Here is an 18386-nt window from a genome sequence, read left to right on the forward strand (position 1 = left end):
TTATAGGAGAGAAAACTGAGGCCCAGAAAGGAAAAGTAATTTGCCCAAGGGAGTAAAATTGGGATTCTAACCCAGAGTTTCCCACTTCAAAATCAGTATTGCTTCACATTTCACTATATATCGAGATAGAACCATAGAATTAATCGTGTATAAGGGACCTGAAAGGCTGTCTAATTCAAGGATCACCTAAAGTATTCCGTCTAGAAGATGTTGAACAAGTAGCCATTTAGTTTCTCCTTGAAGAATAGGAGAAATCTTAGTATTACCTTAAAAAGTTATTAATTTACAAATCTAACATAAAAAGTTATTTAAAAAATTATACTGACCAACAAGTCTTTTGGTTTGTGCAGCGAACTCTTTACTCTGCTGTGTCCATCTTTCTTTTTCACCTGCCAGTCCACTTATCAATGTGGATGCTGTCTGCATTTTATGTCTGCAACGTTCTGCATCTTCAAGCAGTGTCTACAAAAGATGAAAATCAAGAGAAAAGTATAATTTTCAAAACATCATATGTTTATATATACACAATATATACATATATGTGTATATATGTATATATACACACACACATATATTACACTCACATGAAAGAAGTCAGGGAACCAGGAGATAGAGACAAATAAGAAAAAAATTCCAGGAATGGAAGTTAGTGTATGAAAATGACCAGAGTTGAGAGATGAAGCATCTTGGGTGAGGGACAAGGCCAGTGTCACTGGATCACAGGATACATGATGAAAGTGGTGTAAGAAGACTGGAAAAGTATGAAGGAGGCAAGTTAGGAAGGGCTTCAAAAGCAAAAAAGGATTTCATATGATAGAGTGACAGAGCACTATTGGAGTTCAATAGGAGATATAGATCAGCAGGGCAATTTTAATACTATGTACATAAACATATACATGTGTACATACATACATATGCACATATATATGTATCAAGCTATATATGATAGATTCATAGTTTCATACATAATTTTTCTGTCATTTGTATATGGAAATGTTAATGTTTCTGAATGATTTTCTAGTTTGAAATTTTTTAGAAGCTGGTTATTTGCATGCTAAAGATGGTTGTCGTTATTCATTATTACCCATTTTTATCTTCTCAACGTTCTAACCAAATTGTCCTATTTGCTATTCCTTTCACAAGATAGTCTCTCTCCTACCTCTCTGCTTCTATGTATTAGCTGGTAAATTTAAACTAGGAATTACTACTTCATTAGTAGAGCAATTTTGCGTACCCTAGCATCTGCCCAAAACTTCCTAAAGGGAAAGTTCATCCCCTCCATTTCTTAATTCTTACAATTAAAAAATGAACAAAACTATTTATAAAGTTGGGCTTTGTTTTCTCTATACCCAGAACTAATCCGTATATTTATTAGAGTTACATTTATATTAAATACACTGAAAATTCAGCCTGGGTTAACTCAGAATGGAATTTCTTATCTATGTATTCATCTAAGTGAATCATGCCTTCGGCCTCATCTTTAGAGAAAGCAAAAAAGGCACAAACTGTTTAATATGACCCTGTAACTATCTGACAAGCTCCCTCCACCTTGGGGTAATTACCTGCTTTTCTGTCATGGCCTTTTCATACTCTTCCTGTACAACATCCAGTTCGGCTTGTTTGTCATCTAGCTCGGCCTGAGCTTTCTGTAGATCTTGCATAGCGGTGTCATAGCGTTTCTCCTGTACCACCAAATTAGCCTGGGGAGCAGACACAGCATGAACTGGTTGACAGGAATGCTTGAATACTAGAAAATTTGATTGCAACGTGAATGCCATACATAGATATATAACTCTTCTATGGTACATGAAATCATTTGGTGTTGATTTAGATGTGGGTTCAATTCTAAGACATATCCAATAATGAAATACTTCTATCTATGAGAAACATTTGATAGAATACTTCAAGTGGAAACTGTTTCAGGGAGAATTAATGTAGAACCATCTGATGAGGCTGACATAACAAGAACGGTCTTCATAGGCAACTAGTTGTTTTCTTCTGTTTTGCTTTGCTTTGCTTTGTTTTCAGGTTACTATTATGATGCAGGGTGATATACAGTATCATCCAGGATACACAAAGTCCTACAAGTCTCCCAGAGTGACAGCTCTAGGCATCTGTCCAGAATCAACCTTCTGTCTATCTAGACAGATCTTAAACATTGTAGCTAAATGGACTTCCTTGCTTGTTATTCTGTTTATATGATTATCTCTTGAATCCATTCTCGTGCGTAGGCTATGACCTGAGACTGTTTTCCTACTTCATCTTAGACTCCCAGAATCCCTAGCTCTGTTCACTGCTCAGCTCAGTTGTTATTTCCTACATGGTAGCCTTTACAGATGCTATCTTCCCAATTTCTTAGGGCTCCCTTGACCACAAGCACAAAATTACTTTGTATTTACTCTTGTTTCTTTGTTATCTGTATCCAGCAAAAGCTTCCTGAGGACAGGAGCTGTCTGTCATTGTGTGTTTCCAAAATCTAGCACAGTACTAGGCACAGAACAAGTACTTAAATGCTTTTTGAATGGACTGAGCAATTAGAAAGAATATGGTTAATTAAACAGAGCATAATTTTAAAAATCAAGGAACCTACTCTTGTTAGCCAAGAGATTCAGTGTAAAAATTATTCCATAAGTTTGGAACTATTTTCAAACACAATTTTTATTTTTAAATCCTTTATCAGTTCACGTGGCTTTCTTTCTTCATTCTTGAAAGTAGTCACTTTAAAGGCTGGAAGGTCCTTAGCACTTCCTCAGAGCTCTATTCTCTTTCCATATGGTAGAGAAAAGGAAAAAAAACTACATTGAATCTTCAGGTCTTGAATTTGAAGACAGAAACTTTAAGGATGAAATCGTAGCCAGATGACAAGTTTGAACTAAACAAAGGCAAAAATTGCATGTGTGTATGTATGTATATATACACAGAAAACATTCACATGTGCATGTATAGATTTATATGCATGTACGCATATATGCATGATTCATATATGTGCATGCACACACATTTTAAAAAACAACAACACAAAAAACTGACTGGTGGAACATTTTGGATCCTGTCACTCTTAAGCTCCTAACTGCTCCAGTGCCTTAGATAAGTATGTGAAGTTAGGCTATTTATGCCAGGTTCCTTACTGTGGCAAAACACTAATACAAAATAAAACTATTTGTAGAGTGAAGAATCAACTTGTATTGTGAATATTTTCTCATAGTTTACCCAGGAAAATATTAATTCCTGAGAGTTCTAAGCCAGCCTCATCTAAATGAAGGAAGGATAGCTTTATTGTTCAGAGGATATAGTTGTACTACATACAACATTGTCCTTAATGGTTTCTCTTCGTAGACATTCTTAGTGTTTATAAAGACAGGTCAAATCCATTGATAATAAATTCTTATCCATATTTTCTGTTGCATTGAATTTGTATTTAAATGTATACCTAGGTAGAAATTGCATTCCCATGGTGGGTGATACAAAGACAATTCATTTTCTGTAATTAATTAGAAAGTAAAAGAGGCACATTGAACTTTTCTCCTAGAATATATGTATGTTTGTAAACACACAAACATACATATTATGTACATTTTTCTATGATAACTTGTTTTGACTATGTTATTTGGAAACTTAGATTGAGGATTTTTTTTCAAAGTTGGAGGATGATTTGCCTTATATGTTGAAATAATAAGTGGTGATTTACATTGTACAATTTTGAGGTATGAAGGAAGATACTTTTGCCAAAAATATACCCTCCTCTTCTATTTCCTGGTGCCAGACATCTCTTTAAAAGAGGATAAAGCTTATTTAATATTCCCAATTACAGAGACACATGGAAGAGGTAACCAAGCAATCTACCATCAAGCATCTCTTAAGGACTTACTGTTTGTCAAGCCCCTGTGGAGGGGATTCAAAGACAAGTCTTTACTTAGATGCTGGGGATTCAAAGACAAAAGCGAAAGGGCCTTTGACTTGGAGAAATTTTCATTCTATTGGACAGATACATGTATAGAGAGAAGTAATAGGATATACTCAAAATAAGTAAAAATTTATTTGTGAGGGGGAGGCACTAGCAACTGGAATGATACAGATATATCATGAAAGATACAAGGCCATAGCTAAGCCTTGGGAGTTTGGAATTCTATGAGTAAAGACAAAAAGGCAAAGCATTCAGGGAAAACTTTAAAGTGCTAAAGACTAGGTTTCTTATTATCACTGTTGCTGTTATTATCTCTATAAAAGAAATGATGCTACCTATCAGGTATAACATTTTTCAGGGTCCTTCTTATTATGACTGATTTTTTTCCCTATAACCCTCTTTTCTATTTAAGGTAGAGTGGAGCTCTTGCCTTAGTATTCATGCCCAGTTTTCTGGACCACATAGGGTATGGTCTGCTTTCAAAATCACAGTGATCATCTGTCTTGAAGCAGACTGGTGTCTTGGAGTTCTCTAATTAGGCTGTCTTATAGCGTAAACTAACACTGATCTTAAAACAGCCTAAGACAATGATCTTTTGCAAAATACTTTATGGATACTATAGTATATAGTTTAGTTTAGAAATGGCTTCTACAGACATGATGGTTTTAAAAAGCAATCAGTAACCTACAGTGCAATTGTTTAAAGGCTTACAAGTCTCTAAATGACAACAGTAGGCTAAGAAGTAAACTAAACTGTGTGTCTTCTCCCTTTGTGCCCCAGGTTTTCCCTACAGAATTACGTGCAAGCATGTGATCAACTCCTAACTTATATGCCTATTATAATTAGAGGGAATTAAGTCTGAGATGTTTTCTCATGAATGTTTTTCATAATTCTACAAAGGAGACTTACCTTCAAGGGCAACACTTCCTTATTTGTAGAAAAAAAAGAGACCATGGCTTTAGTCCATGAGCAGAGACCAGCCACATTGCCACACACCCTTTTTGCAGTTTCAATATTGTAGTCTGACATTTCAAAGTAAGGAACCAGTAACTCCACTACTTCTTCATTGATCATATCTTTGGGGAATTGCTAGGGAATAAAAAGATGAAACAAACTTGAAACAAATATAGAATATTTCTTCTTCTGGAAGTTATTATGCTAACATTTATCATTTGATTCAATTCAAAATTATTGAATGGTTCTCATCATGACACTGGGTGATCTACTCTCTTGGAAATTTCTCAAAAGTATTAGTTATGACAACTAAAAATGGCGATGAGATGATGGAGCCAAAACCAAAAACTATTAAGACTGTGCCTTTCTGAGTGTGGTGACACATGTCTGTAATCCCTGTACCAGAGATAAATCTCTTGGGTTCAAATATTATAAAATACTGCAGGGATCAAAGCCAATTAGCGGTCTCCTCTAAGTTTGGCAACCATGTGATGAACCCCAAGAATGCAGAACCACCAGGCTGCCTAAGTAGGAATAAGTTAGCACTGGTCAGAAATGGTACAGACTAAAGTTTCTATGCTATCAGAACTGGATCGGGCCATGAGTTACTGCTTAATTTTCATTCTGGGTAAAATAGAGAAAGCAATTATTTTAAAAAATGTGCCTCAACTTCAGTTCTTAGGAGATTCTAACAGAGAAATCATTTTAATGGGTCTATGAGTAGAGCTGTGACAGGTTAACAGTTCACAGAATTTCAAAGAAATAAAAATTTCAGTATACCAAAATATAGTCCAAATGGGTACATGATTTAGATATAAAGGCTGATATTATAAGCAAATTAGGAGAGCAAGAAATAGTTTATCTGTCAGATTTAAGGAGAATGGAGGAATTGATGGCCAAATAAGAGACAGAGAACATTATGAAATGCAAAATGGATAATGAAAAGTTTTGGCACAAACAAAGCCAATGCAACCAAAATTAGGAGGGAAGCAGAAAACCAGGAAAGAATTTTTACAACCAGTATATCTGATAAAGGCCTCATTTCTGAAATATATAGAGAACTGTGTCAAATTTATAAGAATACAAGTTTTTCCCCAGATATGGTCAAAAGATATGAACAGGCAGTTTTCAGAGCAAGAAATTAAAGCTATCTATGGTCGTATAAAAAAAATGCTCTAAATCACTATTGATTAGAGAAATGCAAATCAAGGAAATTCTGAGGTACTGCATCACACCTACCAGATTGACAAACATGACGAAACAAGAAAATGACAAATGTTGGAGAAGATGTGGGAAAACCGGAATACAAATTCATTGTTGGCAGAGTTGTGAACTAATCCAACCATTCTGCACAGCAATTTGGAACTATGCCCAAATAAAAATGTGCATACCCTTTGACCCAGCAATACTAGTTCTAGGGCTCTATCCCAAAGAGATCATTAAAAATGGGGAAAAATCCACATGTACAAAAATATTTATAGTAGCTCTTTTTGTGGAGGCAAAGAACTGGAAACTGAAGGGATGCCCATCAACTGGGGAATGGCTGAACAAGTTGTAGTATATGACTATAATGGAATACTGCTGTGCTATAAGAAATGATGAATAGTTGGATTTCAGAAAATCCTGGACTTATGTGAACTGATGCTGAATGAAGTGAGTAGAACCAGGGGAACGTTGTACACAGTAACAGCCACGGTATGTGATGACTGAGTTTGATAGACTTAGCTCTTCTCAGCAATGCAAGGATGTAAAATAATTCCAAAAGACTTGGGATGGAAAATGCTATCTACATCCAGAAAAAGAAATATGGAGTCTGAATGCAGATCGAAGCAGACTATTTTCTTTTTTTGTTTTGTTTTGTTTTTCTTTCTCATGGATCCTCCCATTTGTTTGAATTCTTTTATACAACATGACTAATATGAAAATATGTTTAATAGGAATGTATATGTAGAGACTATATCAGATTGCATGCTATCCTAAGGGGAGAAAGGGAAGGAGGGGGAGAAAATTTTAAACTTATGGAAGTGAATGTTGAAAACTAAAAATAAGTAAATTAACTTATAAAAAATAAAGATTTCATGCTACACTTCACTAGATCAAAGCGTATATAGAATTAGATCTGGAAGGAAATTTATAAGCCACTGAATCCAATCCCTTTATTTTGCAGATAAGGAAACAGAGGCACAGAGAGGTTAAGTGAATTATTTAGGGTCACACAGATAATAAGTATCTGAGGCATAATCTGAACTCAAGTCATCCTTACTCCAAGCACAGAATTCTCCCATAAGTCTGACCCTTAAAAGTGAGTTGAAAATACATGATAATAACAAATTCAGTTACTGAGAACCTATTTCATATTGTTTAGTAGCAATGTTCCAATGAGGCAAGGAAAGAACACAGACACATTCAAACATAATTCCATTTTAGTTAATCTGAAATGGAAAAGCAAAATAATTGGGACTAAGGACAGACCAAAAAATCATGATATTCTCACAAATATAGAACTAAAATCTCCTGTGGCAAAGGTAGACTCTCAGAGGGGAGAAAGACAAGGAAGTAGGGTTTAAAATGGGCAGATCTGATTTCTTATTTTAAAAATGTCATCAATGAATAATATTTAAATGATTCTTTTTCATTGTAAAATAGGTCAGAGGGAGATTTCCAAAGTAGAAATATTTCTAAATAATGTTTCTTGCTTCAAAAAAGAAAGAGGTGCTGTACTTGGAAAGGTAAAGTTTATTTCCACTTTATTCCTATAGGTTACCATCTAATAGACCTCACATATTCATTTTCAAGCCCCTTTGGAAAACAGGCAGAAAGATGTAGAATCAATGCAAAGATAGTGCTATTAATGAGTCTTAATGGGAGGCACTAGAGCCATGGTGAGGAGAAAGGAACCTCTAGGAGATTCTTCTATAAGAAAAAAGAGTGGCAGGATCCACAACAGAATAAGAATTTGTCAAGGAGTCATGGCAAAAGAAAAGCCAGAGTGGGCTGGCACTGTGGTAGGAAATATGGATGATCTGCATTTTCATATTTCCTAGATCACTCTCATTTTCAATCAACTTAAATAAAGGAAACTCTACATAATGAACCATCTTCTAATAACAAAAATGTTGCTTAAATGTGTTTCAGAGAAGTACTGTTCTACTTTCAGAATATCTGACAGAAAAAAAATGTTCCAGAAAAAAAAAAGTTCTCAGAGTTTTTGAAATATGAGAATTCAGTCATCTATTTGTATAGGCTTTTAATTAGTATTCCTCTTTTAAGCTAACAAAATAAAAGATAAGACAGAATATCTAACCTAATTTTCTAGTGTTAGAATATAATTGAGGAGGAAAGCTAAAAAGTAACCAAAATTAAAATAGTATATTTTCATTCAACCTAAAGACTTGAAGTTATCTTCATTAGTTACCAATTTTTCATTTTGCCTTTTATTTTCCCTTCCTGTGAGTGATCAAACTAAAATGATTTGTTGTATCCTGATGGAGAGAAAGGGAAAAAAGTCAATATATTTCAATGTTACTAGGTTAAGGAAATAAGTACAAATAGTTTTCAAACAGAACAGGAACACTGAATATGTCAATGTTTCAAATCCCCTTGAATCTTAATGAAAAAGACCATCATATGATTTCCTAGAAAATGGGACCATTTCCTTAAACTGAAAAAAGTCCCCAGATCCTTATTCAATCATCCATTTCTGAACAACTACCTGTAAATTCTGTAAAAAGTTTCCTGCAGTCATTAACTTTAAGGACTCTTGCCAAGAAGGGATTACACAACTTTTTTCCAGGTCAATCTTCACTGCATTGACTTTCCTTTGAAATAGCAGCAGCACACAGTCCATTATGCGCATGATAAGGTGAGGAGGTCGGCCTAGGGTGCGGACAGTGGCAATATCCGAAGGCTTGATTGTCTAGAAAATGAACAGATCATTAAAAAGCAGACATTATGTCATAAAATTTGGTTAATAAACTGAAAATTTTCACTACTGATATTTTAACCATGAAAAGCAATCATTTATTTAAAAGCTAGATGTACAACTGTGGGGACTAGGTCCATAGGCCTAGCCAAAGAAACACACTTTTCAGAAAGTTCCAGTGTTTTAATCCAAACTGACACATGGTCATAAATGGTGGAATAGACTTCCTGTAAAATTTTATTGACAGTTTCAACTCAGATAAAGAAACAGGTAATTTGAACAAAAAAGATAGAATTTTCTGCATTCAAGCAATCAAGGATTCTAAAGACAAAAGAGTACAGCTACTGCAGATATCTGTCATGATTTTTAGTCTTTAGTTATATAGGTCAAGAATATGTCTCCATCTCTCTTAGACAACACAGAACTGTCATAGTGGAATGACAATAGTATATTGTCACAGGGCTGAGAGATTGAATAATTAGAAGTGTTTTAGCTGAGAATCAACCATACATGCTCTTAGAAAAGCTATTTTCCACTGTCTGTAGATATTTTATCTATACCCCCATCTCCCTTGGGTAGATGTGCCATACTTAATAACCAAGGGGATATAAAGGGACAAAAGGTTGAGAAGTCAAGGCCAAAATGACAAGGATGCTGTTAGCTGGCACAAAATAATGGATCAAGATGGAGAGGGGATCATAGTAACCAGAAGGGTCTATCTCTGTGCCTGGACCACTCTCACTCTATCCCATTCTCCACTAGCATTCATAGTTCCACACAGCCCAGGCGATTAGCCAACTATACTGAGAAGTAGCCAGAAGCCAGAACAAGAGACGGAGTAAGTGACAGAAAAGCATACAGGAAAGCAGAGCCATTGGGAATCAGCCCCAGTGCCCTGAGACCGGACTCCAATCCCTTAGAAGGTTGTGAGTGGAAAAGTGAATGAGAGAAGCTTAAACTATGAGTGGAACTGCAGATGAGAAAATAATTGCTAACTCCAAAATTCAGGACATTTCCTAACTTCTAGTGGAAGACATCAAAGGAAAACAATTCAACTGAATTATAGAATCTGCCTTCTCTTTCAAAGTCCTTAAAAATAAATTCTACAACACACTAAAATGATTTCATTTATAGTAGGGATTTTCTTTGTGTATAGTTGGTCTGGTCCAAATATTCTGTCCATCTGATTTATTTAGCATTATTCCTACTTCTTCATATAACTCATTAGGAACTGGGACATTAAAATATAAATACGGCTGTCTAGAAATTTTGACAGATTTTTTTGATATTGCCTGTTTCCTCATCTTCTAGTTGCATCTTTGGATTTTAGCATCCAACACCTCAGAGTAGAAAGAACTATAGAGGTCATCCAGTCCAATACTTAAATAAGCATCCCCTCAACTACATAAGTCAGCAAATGGCCATGGAGGTTTTGCTTGACAACATCTATGATGAAGATCCACTAATCATCAGAGTAGTTCATTCAATTTTGGTGAAGTCGTATTGGGAAGTTTTTTTTCCTTATATTGAGTATAAATATACCTCTTCAAAATTTCTACCTATTGCCGCCCTCCGCAGTCAGGTACTAAACAAGTCTATTCCCCATTACACATGATAGTCCTTCAAATACATGAAAACTGCTGACAGGACCCCATGAGGTTTTTCTTCTTCAGGCTAAACATCCCAGGTTAATTTAATAAATCCTTATACTGGTCCCATATCATGCTGGTTGTCCTCTTCTGCATATTCCCCAGTTTGAAAAAGTTCCTTCTATAATGTTGTATCAAAAAATGAACATAAGATAATATTGCCCTATCAAATCTGTGAAATGTGGTACTATCACATCTCTAATTCTGTTCACTATACATCTCTTACTACAACCAAAGGTTAAATTAGTTTTTGTGCTTTATATCATGCTGTTGATCATACTGTATTTGAAATCACCCAAATATTTCTCAGATGAGTTATTGTCTACCTATGCCTCTGTCTTATACATACAGTTTATCCAATAACTTTACATTCATCTTCAGAAATTAAAGATAAAACCTTATTGTGATAAAAGCTTATCTCATAACAATCTTTCTACAGGTAAATTTTTCTCTTCCCTGTTTCTCACTCTATAATGATCTGATATTATTCATAATCTTTCCTATCCTCTAAGATTTTGCAAATGGGGTTCTGTACAGTGTCAATGTTATTTATTGTTAATGTGTGTATACATTAATACATAGATCATAGATAACATATACATGTATATGCGTATATACATATAAGTATGTATATATCAATGTATACATATACATGTGCATGTATGTGTATACATACATATATGTATACTTACCTGTTTGCCAAATCTGTTTGGTAAAGAGATCAAGTTTTGTTGTTGTTTTAAAGGCTGAGCAACTTCTAGGCTCCTTAGGCCACCTCTTTGTGTGATTGCTTTATATCAGTTAAATTTATGTAGAATGTAGTTACAGTCTGAGCCAGCATTTATTCCTTTATCTGCTTTCCATTTTTCAACATCCTTAGGTCAGGTTGAAGCTGTTTTAACACTACCTTATATCTTTTCATTTTTATTTTTTCTTCTAATTTAGTATTAATGTTGATATTTTCTCTGAGTCTTTTATATATGAATAAAATTTTACTTATCTTGTATCTATTCAATAAAAGTTTGTTTCCTGGTATTTATTATTAAAGTGATTACTACTTTAAAAACTTTTTTTGTATTTTCTCTTGAAATTTGTTCTTCTTGCCCCCCTCCAATAAAAAGAAGTTGCTTCAGTACTTATATGTAGCCTTCCAGTAATTTGAGTTTCCTGGTTCAATTTCTCTGAATAGAAAATGAAAATTTCTTCACCATTAGTTTAAATATATTTGTGAATTAAATGATACCATTCAGAGTGGGAACCCCTTTGTTTTGCAAATATGAAAAATTAGTCCAACAGCCCTAAAATATCTTGCAGAGAAAAATAATCATAAATCATTATTAATATAGTTCTCTTTGGTGGGGAGGAGAGGGAAATCGTTATTTCTAATATAATGCCCTTTGGAACTGTTTCTAAGAATGAATGCTTGCTTTACAGACAGCACGTTGGTGAGAACCAGCAAGGTGATTCTTATGCTTAGGTATTTACTTTGTGTCATTCTTTATGCCAAATGCCTTGAATCAGGTTTTCTCATTCAGGGTTACCTGTAAAGCTGCTTCTGCTTCTTCCAAGGCAGGTTTAGCTGCTTCTAACTTCTCTTCAGCAGTTGCTTTGTCTGCTGAAATGCTGTCAACAATAGCCTGGGCTTTGTCCTTCACCTTTTGGACCTCACCCTTGACCTTCTCAGCAGCTTGAGCCTTCACAGTCACTTCTTTCAGGACCTAACACAAGCCAGAATAGATAACCATGACAGAAAGAGCCAACAATACATTTGTAACCGTACTATTTTAATCTTCCTTTGATCATTTGTTAAAGCTATCTGCTTGTTCAAAGCCTCATGTCTAAAAAGATGATAATCCTCACTGAAATGGAAAAAAAATATATTATTTACCATGTTATAATTGTTGGTTGCTAACTATGAAAATAAAATATGCCTAATATGAGGTCTAATATATAAGGTATGTTAGGATATGTAAGATACAATAAATACCTAATTGTATCACAAACTCCTGGAAAATAGACAAACAAGTAAAACAAATGAAAGTAATGTTTGCTTCTCAATTTACTTACTGTATCAGCTTTATCATTAGCAACCTGTAGCTCTTTTTCTTTCACTTCCAGTTCCTTGCTAAGGGCTGCAACTGATTCAGAAGCTTCTTTCAGTTTTTCCAATCCGGTATTCATCCTGAAGTCACATAGCAAAATAAGCAGTATTAGCATTTTGTAGTTAAATAGCAGCACCTTTATAGTCACTCTTTCCATTGAGCTAAGTTCTATATCTAGACATATGCACATGCATGTACATATGTACACACACATATATACATGTATTGTAATATATAATCTATTTTACCTTGTATAACTTGACGTATATTATACCTCATGTTATAAGGTATATGTGCACACATATACACATGTATATATGCATAGACATTCATATACACACATACATAGCCATTCACATACATACACATATATATATACCCAAATATGTATATAGCATCTATGTAGTTATATGCAGCATATATATTCATGAATGCATGTATTTGTGTATGTGCATGTATATATACATATACATATACATACACACACACACACACACATATATATATAGTGTATCACTTGAAGAAATAACAACAAGGAGTTGTTATGTAACATTCCTATCACTATAGTGTTCTTAGAATAGTAAGTATCCACTATACTTTGCTTGCTTCTGGAGCATGATCACCTAATACATTCCTTATTCATAGTACTTTCTCCACAGTTCATTTCAAAGTTATCTCTCCTAGGTCTTGTCTTATTTATATTTTCCTTCCACTATCTCCCTTAATACGTATATATCCTCTTTCCAGAAACATTCATTTCAGCTCATTAAGCACATTTAGGATATACTCTGTGCCAAGCTCTTGGGAACACAAAACCAAAAATTCAAGTCTACAACAACTGACACACTCTTCTAATCCTCTGAGCTCTCTAGGCACATATGCTATAATAATTTGCTGCAGCATGGAGGGAGTGTACAAGAACAGGTAATGGAAGCCAAAGAGCTGGATCATCAAGATCCAATCTGATGTATGATATCATTCAATAACATGAGAAGTAATTGATTATGTATAAATTTGACCAAAATGTGAGGCTAATGAGAAGAAAGAAGTACAAAATAATCATGTGATAATCCTCATTACAATAAGTTGCTCTACTTTATGTTCTACATAAATTTGCTATTTTCATACTTTAGGAGAAAATAATAATAAAAATAAACAGTAGAATTTATATAGGACTTTAAGGGTTGAAAAACACTTTAAAACATTATCTTATTTTATCTTCACTATAACTCTGGGAAGTTGATGCCATTATGATCCACATTTTACAGCTGGGAAAGCTGAGGCATATAGCAGTTAAGTGACATGTATAGGGTTATGTAGCTATTGTCTATAAGATTGAAATTTGAATTTGTGTTCCTGACTCCATGTTCAATGCTCAATCCGCTACAACACTCAGGTGGCTATGAAATCCATTTTTTTTTTTTACAGAACTTACCTATTGGCCAAAGTCTGCACTTCTGCATGCTTTTCTCTATAAATACTCTTATAGCCTTGAATAAAGGAGAGGTATGATTTGGGGGTCACATGGGTAGAGCGTCGATATCTTTGGAAATATTCAACACATTTTTCAGCCACTCCATCTTGAAAGGAGCCCATGCATTGGACAACCTCTTTTTTGATTTCAAAAGTACAGTCAATATCATAGGAAGAAAGAAAGTGTTCAGACACTAGAAACAAGAAAGGCATCATGTAAGTATTGAACACACACCTTCCTCCTTTCATTGATCTACTACTGAAGTAACTTTAGGTAAGTCACTTTCCCTCTTAGAGGCTTAAGTTGCTTCATCTTCAAGATGAAGCATTTAATGATCTTTAAGATCTGTTCCATTTCAAATCATATGCTTTGACCATTATAAATAGCATAATAATTTTTGCTTTTAAAAGGCAATTAACTATTGCTGAAGAGTTGTACAAATGTTAGCATTTCAGAGCATTATTTTCTCTCAGATTGGAAAATATCTTATTGGATTTTAGGTTTTATGTCATTTTGGGAGAGAGAGAGAGAGAGAGAGAGAGAGAGAGAGAGAGAGAGAGAGAGAGAGAGAGAATCATTTTATTTTTTCCTTTATTGTGCTTGAAAAAGATGAAATCTAAACCTAAGCAGTAACACCCTTCTTTATTCAGGAGAGTCAGCCTCTCGTGAACATTCAACCAGAACTTGCAAGTCTGCTTGGCAGCAAGTCTGTTTTATAGCTTATATAGGGGCAGCGTTTCTACAAATAATTCAAGAGTCAGAGCCCACATGGCACTCATATTTAATAGTGTCACTACCTTCTTCACTCAGCACTTGTCAGGCATTTAATTCTTCTAGATGCTGACTACATCTCATAAGTGGAAATGCCCATCACTAAATTATGTTATGCCTAAGGCATCTTGTCCTTAGCTGTGGCAGCTGGCCATGTATAATCTCCTAAAATTTATAGCATCCTTTAGAAATATTTAAGTAAAAAGCTTCTGTTGAGAGAACATTAACTTCCTAACTATTCTAAATATAGCACTCACTGCATTGCACTATGGCTTCCCTTCTGAAAACAGCCCTGTACTTGCCAAGGTTAATCAGTCAATTAATCAAGAAGCATGTACATAGTCCCTATCCTGTATATGTAGGGCTGCTTCAAATACTCTGAAATACAAAACATAAAATATGGTCCCTATCCATACACTGCAAATAAATTAATAAATCCCTTATAAATGCTTCACAGTGTGCTTGAGAAGCAACTAAGTGGTTGGCCTCAAATTCACTGAAGATGTGAGTATTTAATAATGGAAGACTAACAACAACTCAATGTATGAAAATATGACACAGGAAGAAAAAAACAGAAGGAATAAAGTGCAACATTTCTCTCACATGAAAGGCACCAGTTATTTGCTTGTTTTTAGAAGGAAAATGAGACAAATAACACCTTTGTTATTATGCTTAAAATAGCCAGAGTTAAAAATTCCAGAAGTTTGTCCATCACATTTTTGTGTTTGTTATTTTAGCATGTCCAACTGTCTCAAAGCATCCCAGAACCAGAGGTAATAAGTAAATAATACACTGTTTATGGTTAATATAGATGACAAGTAATTGAAGAACAAAATTCAAATCCTAGAGATGTTTAGCAAATAATGAAAAAAAAGTCTTCCCTGTACTTTTTTTTTTTAATCTTGAGTAGAGAATTCCCACTACCCTTGTAATTTATAATCTTAGAAATGTTTCTGGGACACTGATATGTTAAGCAACTAGCCCAGTGTGGAAATTTTTTTCTGTTTAAAGTATTAATGAGTTGCTTAAGGCACTTAAATGTTGGCTGGTTTGCCCACAGTAGCTGGTTCCAAGGTGCCCACTATAAACTAGGTCAAAATGGCTCTTAATTTATTTCTTGCAAAAAAAAAAATAAATAACATTCATCTTTTCATGACACCCTTCCCAGTGGCATGAGGGAGAATATCTGCATAAGAATGTAAATTAGAAAGATGTGCTAAGAGCTGAATCACATGCTCAGTGTGGCTACTGGCACACACTATTATAATACAACAATAAAGATAATAATCATCATAGCTATGTAAGTAATGGAGATCACTCAGCGGTCTGTTGGAAAATATAAACAATTTGTTGCACCTTGAAATGTAATCAATTGGACTACCATTGACTCACACAAGAAAATAAACTATGAGGTTAAGAAGCTTCTATTGAAAAGAGCCGGTTTTGATTTTTAGGAAGTTCAAGTCAGTCTAGAAGGGCCTGTCTGCCTCTTATTTAAGCAGTTGCTTATGGAAATCCAATAGGAACAAATGTGACCTCCAAGAAAGCCGTATGTATAATATTCGCATTCTTATTCAACAATGTTGGATTGAGGTAGGAAAATAATGTGTGTTGTACTCTATAAATAATATATATTCCCTTTTTAAACTGGGAAGATGCTTATATATCTATGGTGGTGATATTTTTCTAAATGGTTGTTGTATATACCATCATTTCTCTTTATCCTAGATAATTATTTCTAAGCTTTGAGATGAGCTGTGGTATTTAGATGGAAGAACCAAACTGTTCTATGAACTAAAATGAGAATCAATTCTCCAAAGGGGTGACTTAATTATAGATTTAGCTTCCACTGAATTGGTTTCAAACTATTCTTGGATGAGGAAAGATAGAAAGGGACATTTTAAAATAGTGAATGAATATCACATCTAGAAGAATGTTAATGACTACTATTCTTTCAAAGAGTTAGCAGAATTTAACTGAGGTTAATTTATTTAGCAGTGATTTGGGGAACACAGAGGCACAGAAAGGAATATGAAACAAGGGAATGAAAGTAATTAGAAGAGAGAAGTAAACACTCACATGATATTACCTGGATTGAAAATTTTAAAATAGTAACAATAACTTTTAGAAAGATACCTTGTATCTGACAACCAAGAAAATCATTTTATCTTTAATAATGTATCTGGATGAGTTTTTAAAACTCATGTGTTTAAAGAAATGGTGGTTTAAAAACAAATTTTAAGAGGATTATGAAAGTCTAATATTAATTTCTAAAGTTCTATAAAGCAAGGCAGCGTATATGTATGCTAGCATATTTAGACCATGAAAAATTATTATTAGCTTTTAGAAGAAATACTTGAATCACAAGAAAGTTTTCATAAATGTATAACCTAGCTTTCCTTCCACCAATCAAGACAGTCTCATGTTTAATGCTCTTGATGTCATTCCATATTGGTGTGATAAGGGATACTGACCTGATTTATAATCAGAAAATCCTAACTAAAGCTGCACTTACGGAAACATATGCAATATTTTCTCTGGATACCTCAGTCCTGACCTTACACTTGTTGTGTAATGACAATTCAAGTAAATAAGTTTTACATCTGTTAGATTAAATGACCTCTAAGTTCCCTTTCAGTACTAGGTCATTATCCCATGAAACAAAAATTTATTCACCACCTTTGAAATATGCACTTGAAGCAGAGAATAACCTAAGTTATTATAAAGCTCACCCCAGTTTCATCTTGACACACAACAATGAAATTACTAGGAGCCTTGAGAAGGGACTTCAAAACTAAGAACTAAGTAGTGTATTTATTCAATAATGTCCACAGTGCAGCCTCAGTTTTAATGGTAAAACTGTATCATGGGTAAGGAGGGGAAGGGCAAACAGACCCTTTACATATCTATATCACTATATCAGAACAGAACAAGGGTTGTGGAATTTACACTGATGCCATTAAGGGCCTTAGGAAAATTGGTAGCATCAGACATCAATGTCACATTTCCTCAGGGATCCCAGAATCTCTCCTTTAAGTGTAATTTCCCCATTATTCTATGAATCACTTGCTCATGTCAAGAAGATATGAAGGGTAGGAAGGGGACAATGTCATCATTCATCTTGCTTATTGGGGGGATGCAGAATGAAATAGGATGGTGGCCAAGGTTATGTAGGTCTCAGAGGAATTAGTCAGTGATAAAATGAGTCTCAAACCCGTCTACTTTCTGAATGTCTGTGACATCTTTTGAAGACCTTCTGAGAAGATACCTCCTCCAGAGTCCTTGGGCCTCTAACAGCAGGATGAACTGAAGTGAGAAGAGACTGGAGGGGTAACACTATCAAACTAATCTAAACATTAGCTGATGAGAACCTCAAGTGCCTGGTGGCATTGGGACTATAGTCACAGAAGTACAAATCTGACATCTTTAACAATATCTTTAATAATAAAGTTAAAAAAACAATAACATTGATTAAAATAAAGGATGAAGAAATCAAAGATGACTCCTGGTGACTTGAATAATGATGATTCTATTAAAAATAAATTAAGAAGTTAGGAAGAGGAGGCTATTTCCACTCAAACTGAATTAACAATAGTATTCTACTATTATT

The 18386-nt window shown here is 34.5% G+C and overlaps 1 protein-coding gene across 4 annotated transcripts in view; it reads right to left on the reverse strand.

Annotated features, from left to right (window-relative positions):
* The window catches only part of DNAH5 (dynein axonemal heavy chain 5), a 420121-nt gene that overhangs the window by 84333 nt on the left and 317402 nt on the right, over positions 1 to 18386 (reverse strand). For all 4 annotated transcript variants that reach the window (XR_011966270.1, XM_072605437.1, XM_072605436.1 and 1 more), the window contains exons 56-62: positions 13967 to 14198; positions 12497 to 12611; positions 11971 to 12147; positions 8571 to 8774; positions 4814 to 4993; positions 1563 to 1700; positions 327 to 462 (exon numbers count right to left, since the gene is read on the reverse strand). Coding sequence is in view for 3 of the 4 variants with exons in the window: in XM_072605437.1 (XP_072461538.1) it covers positions 327 to 462; positions 1563 to 1700; positions 4814 to 4993; positions 8571 to 8774; positions 11971 to 12147; positions 12497 to 12611; positions 13967 to 14198 (1182 nt within the window). In the remaining variant the exon portion in view is untranslated. The remainder of the gene's footprint in view (positions 1 to 326; positions 463 to 1562; positions 1701 to 4813; positions 4994 to 8570; positions 8775 to 11970; positions 12148 to 12496; positions 12612 to 13966; positions 14199 to 18386) is intronic.

This window comes from Notamacropus eugenii, chromosome 4 (assembly GCF_028372415.1).
Source record: "Notamacropus eugenii isolate mMacEug1 chromosome 4, mMacEug1.pri_v2, whole genome shotgun sequence".
NCBI classification, from domain to species: domain Eukaryota; kingdom Metazoa; phylum Chordata; class Mammalia; order Diprotodontia; family Macropodidae; genus Notamacropus; species Notamacropus eugenii.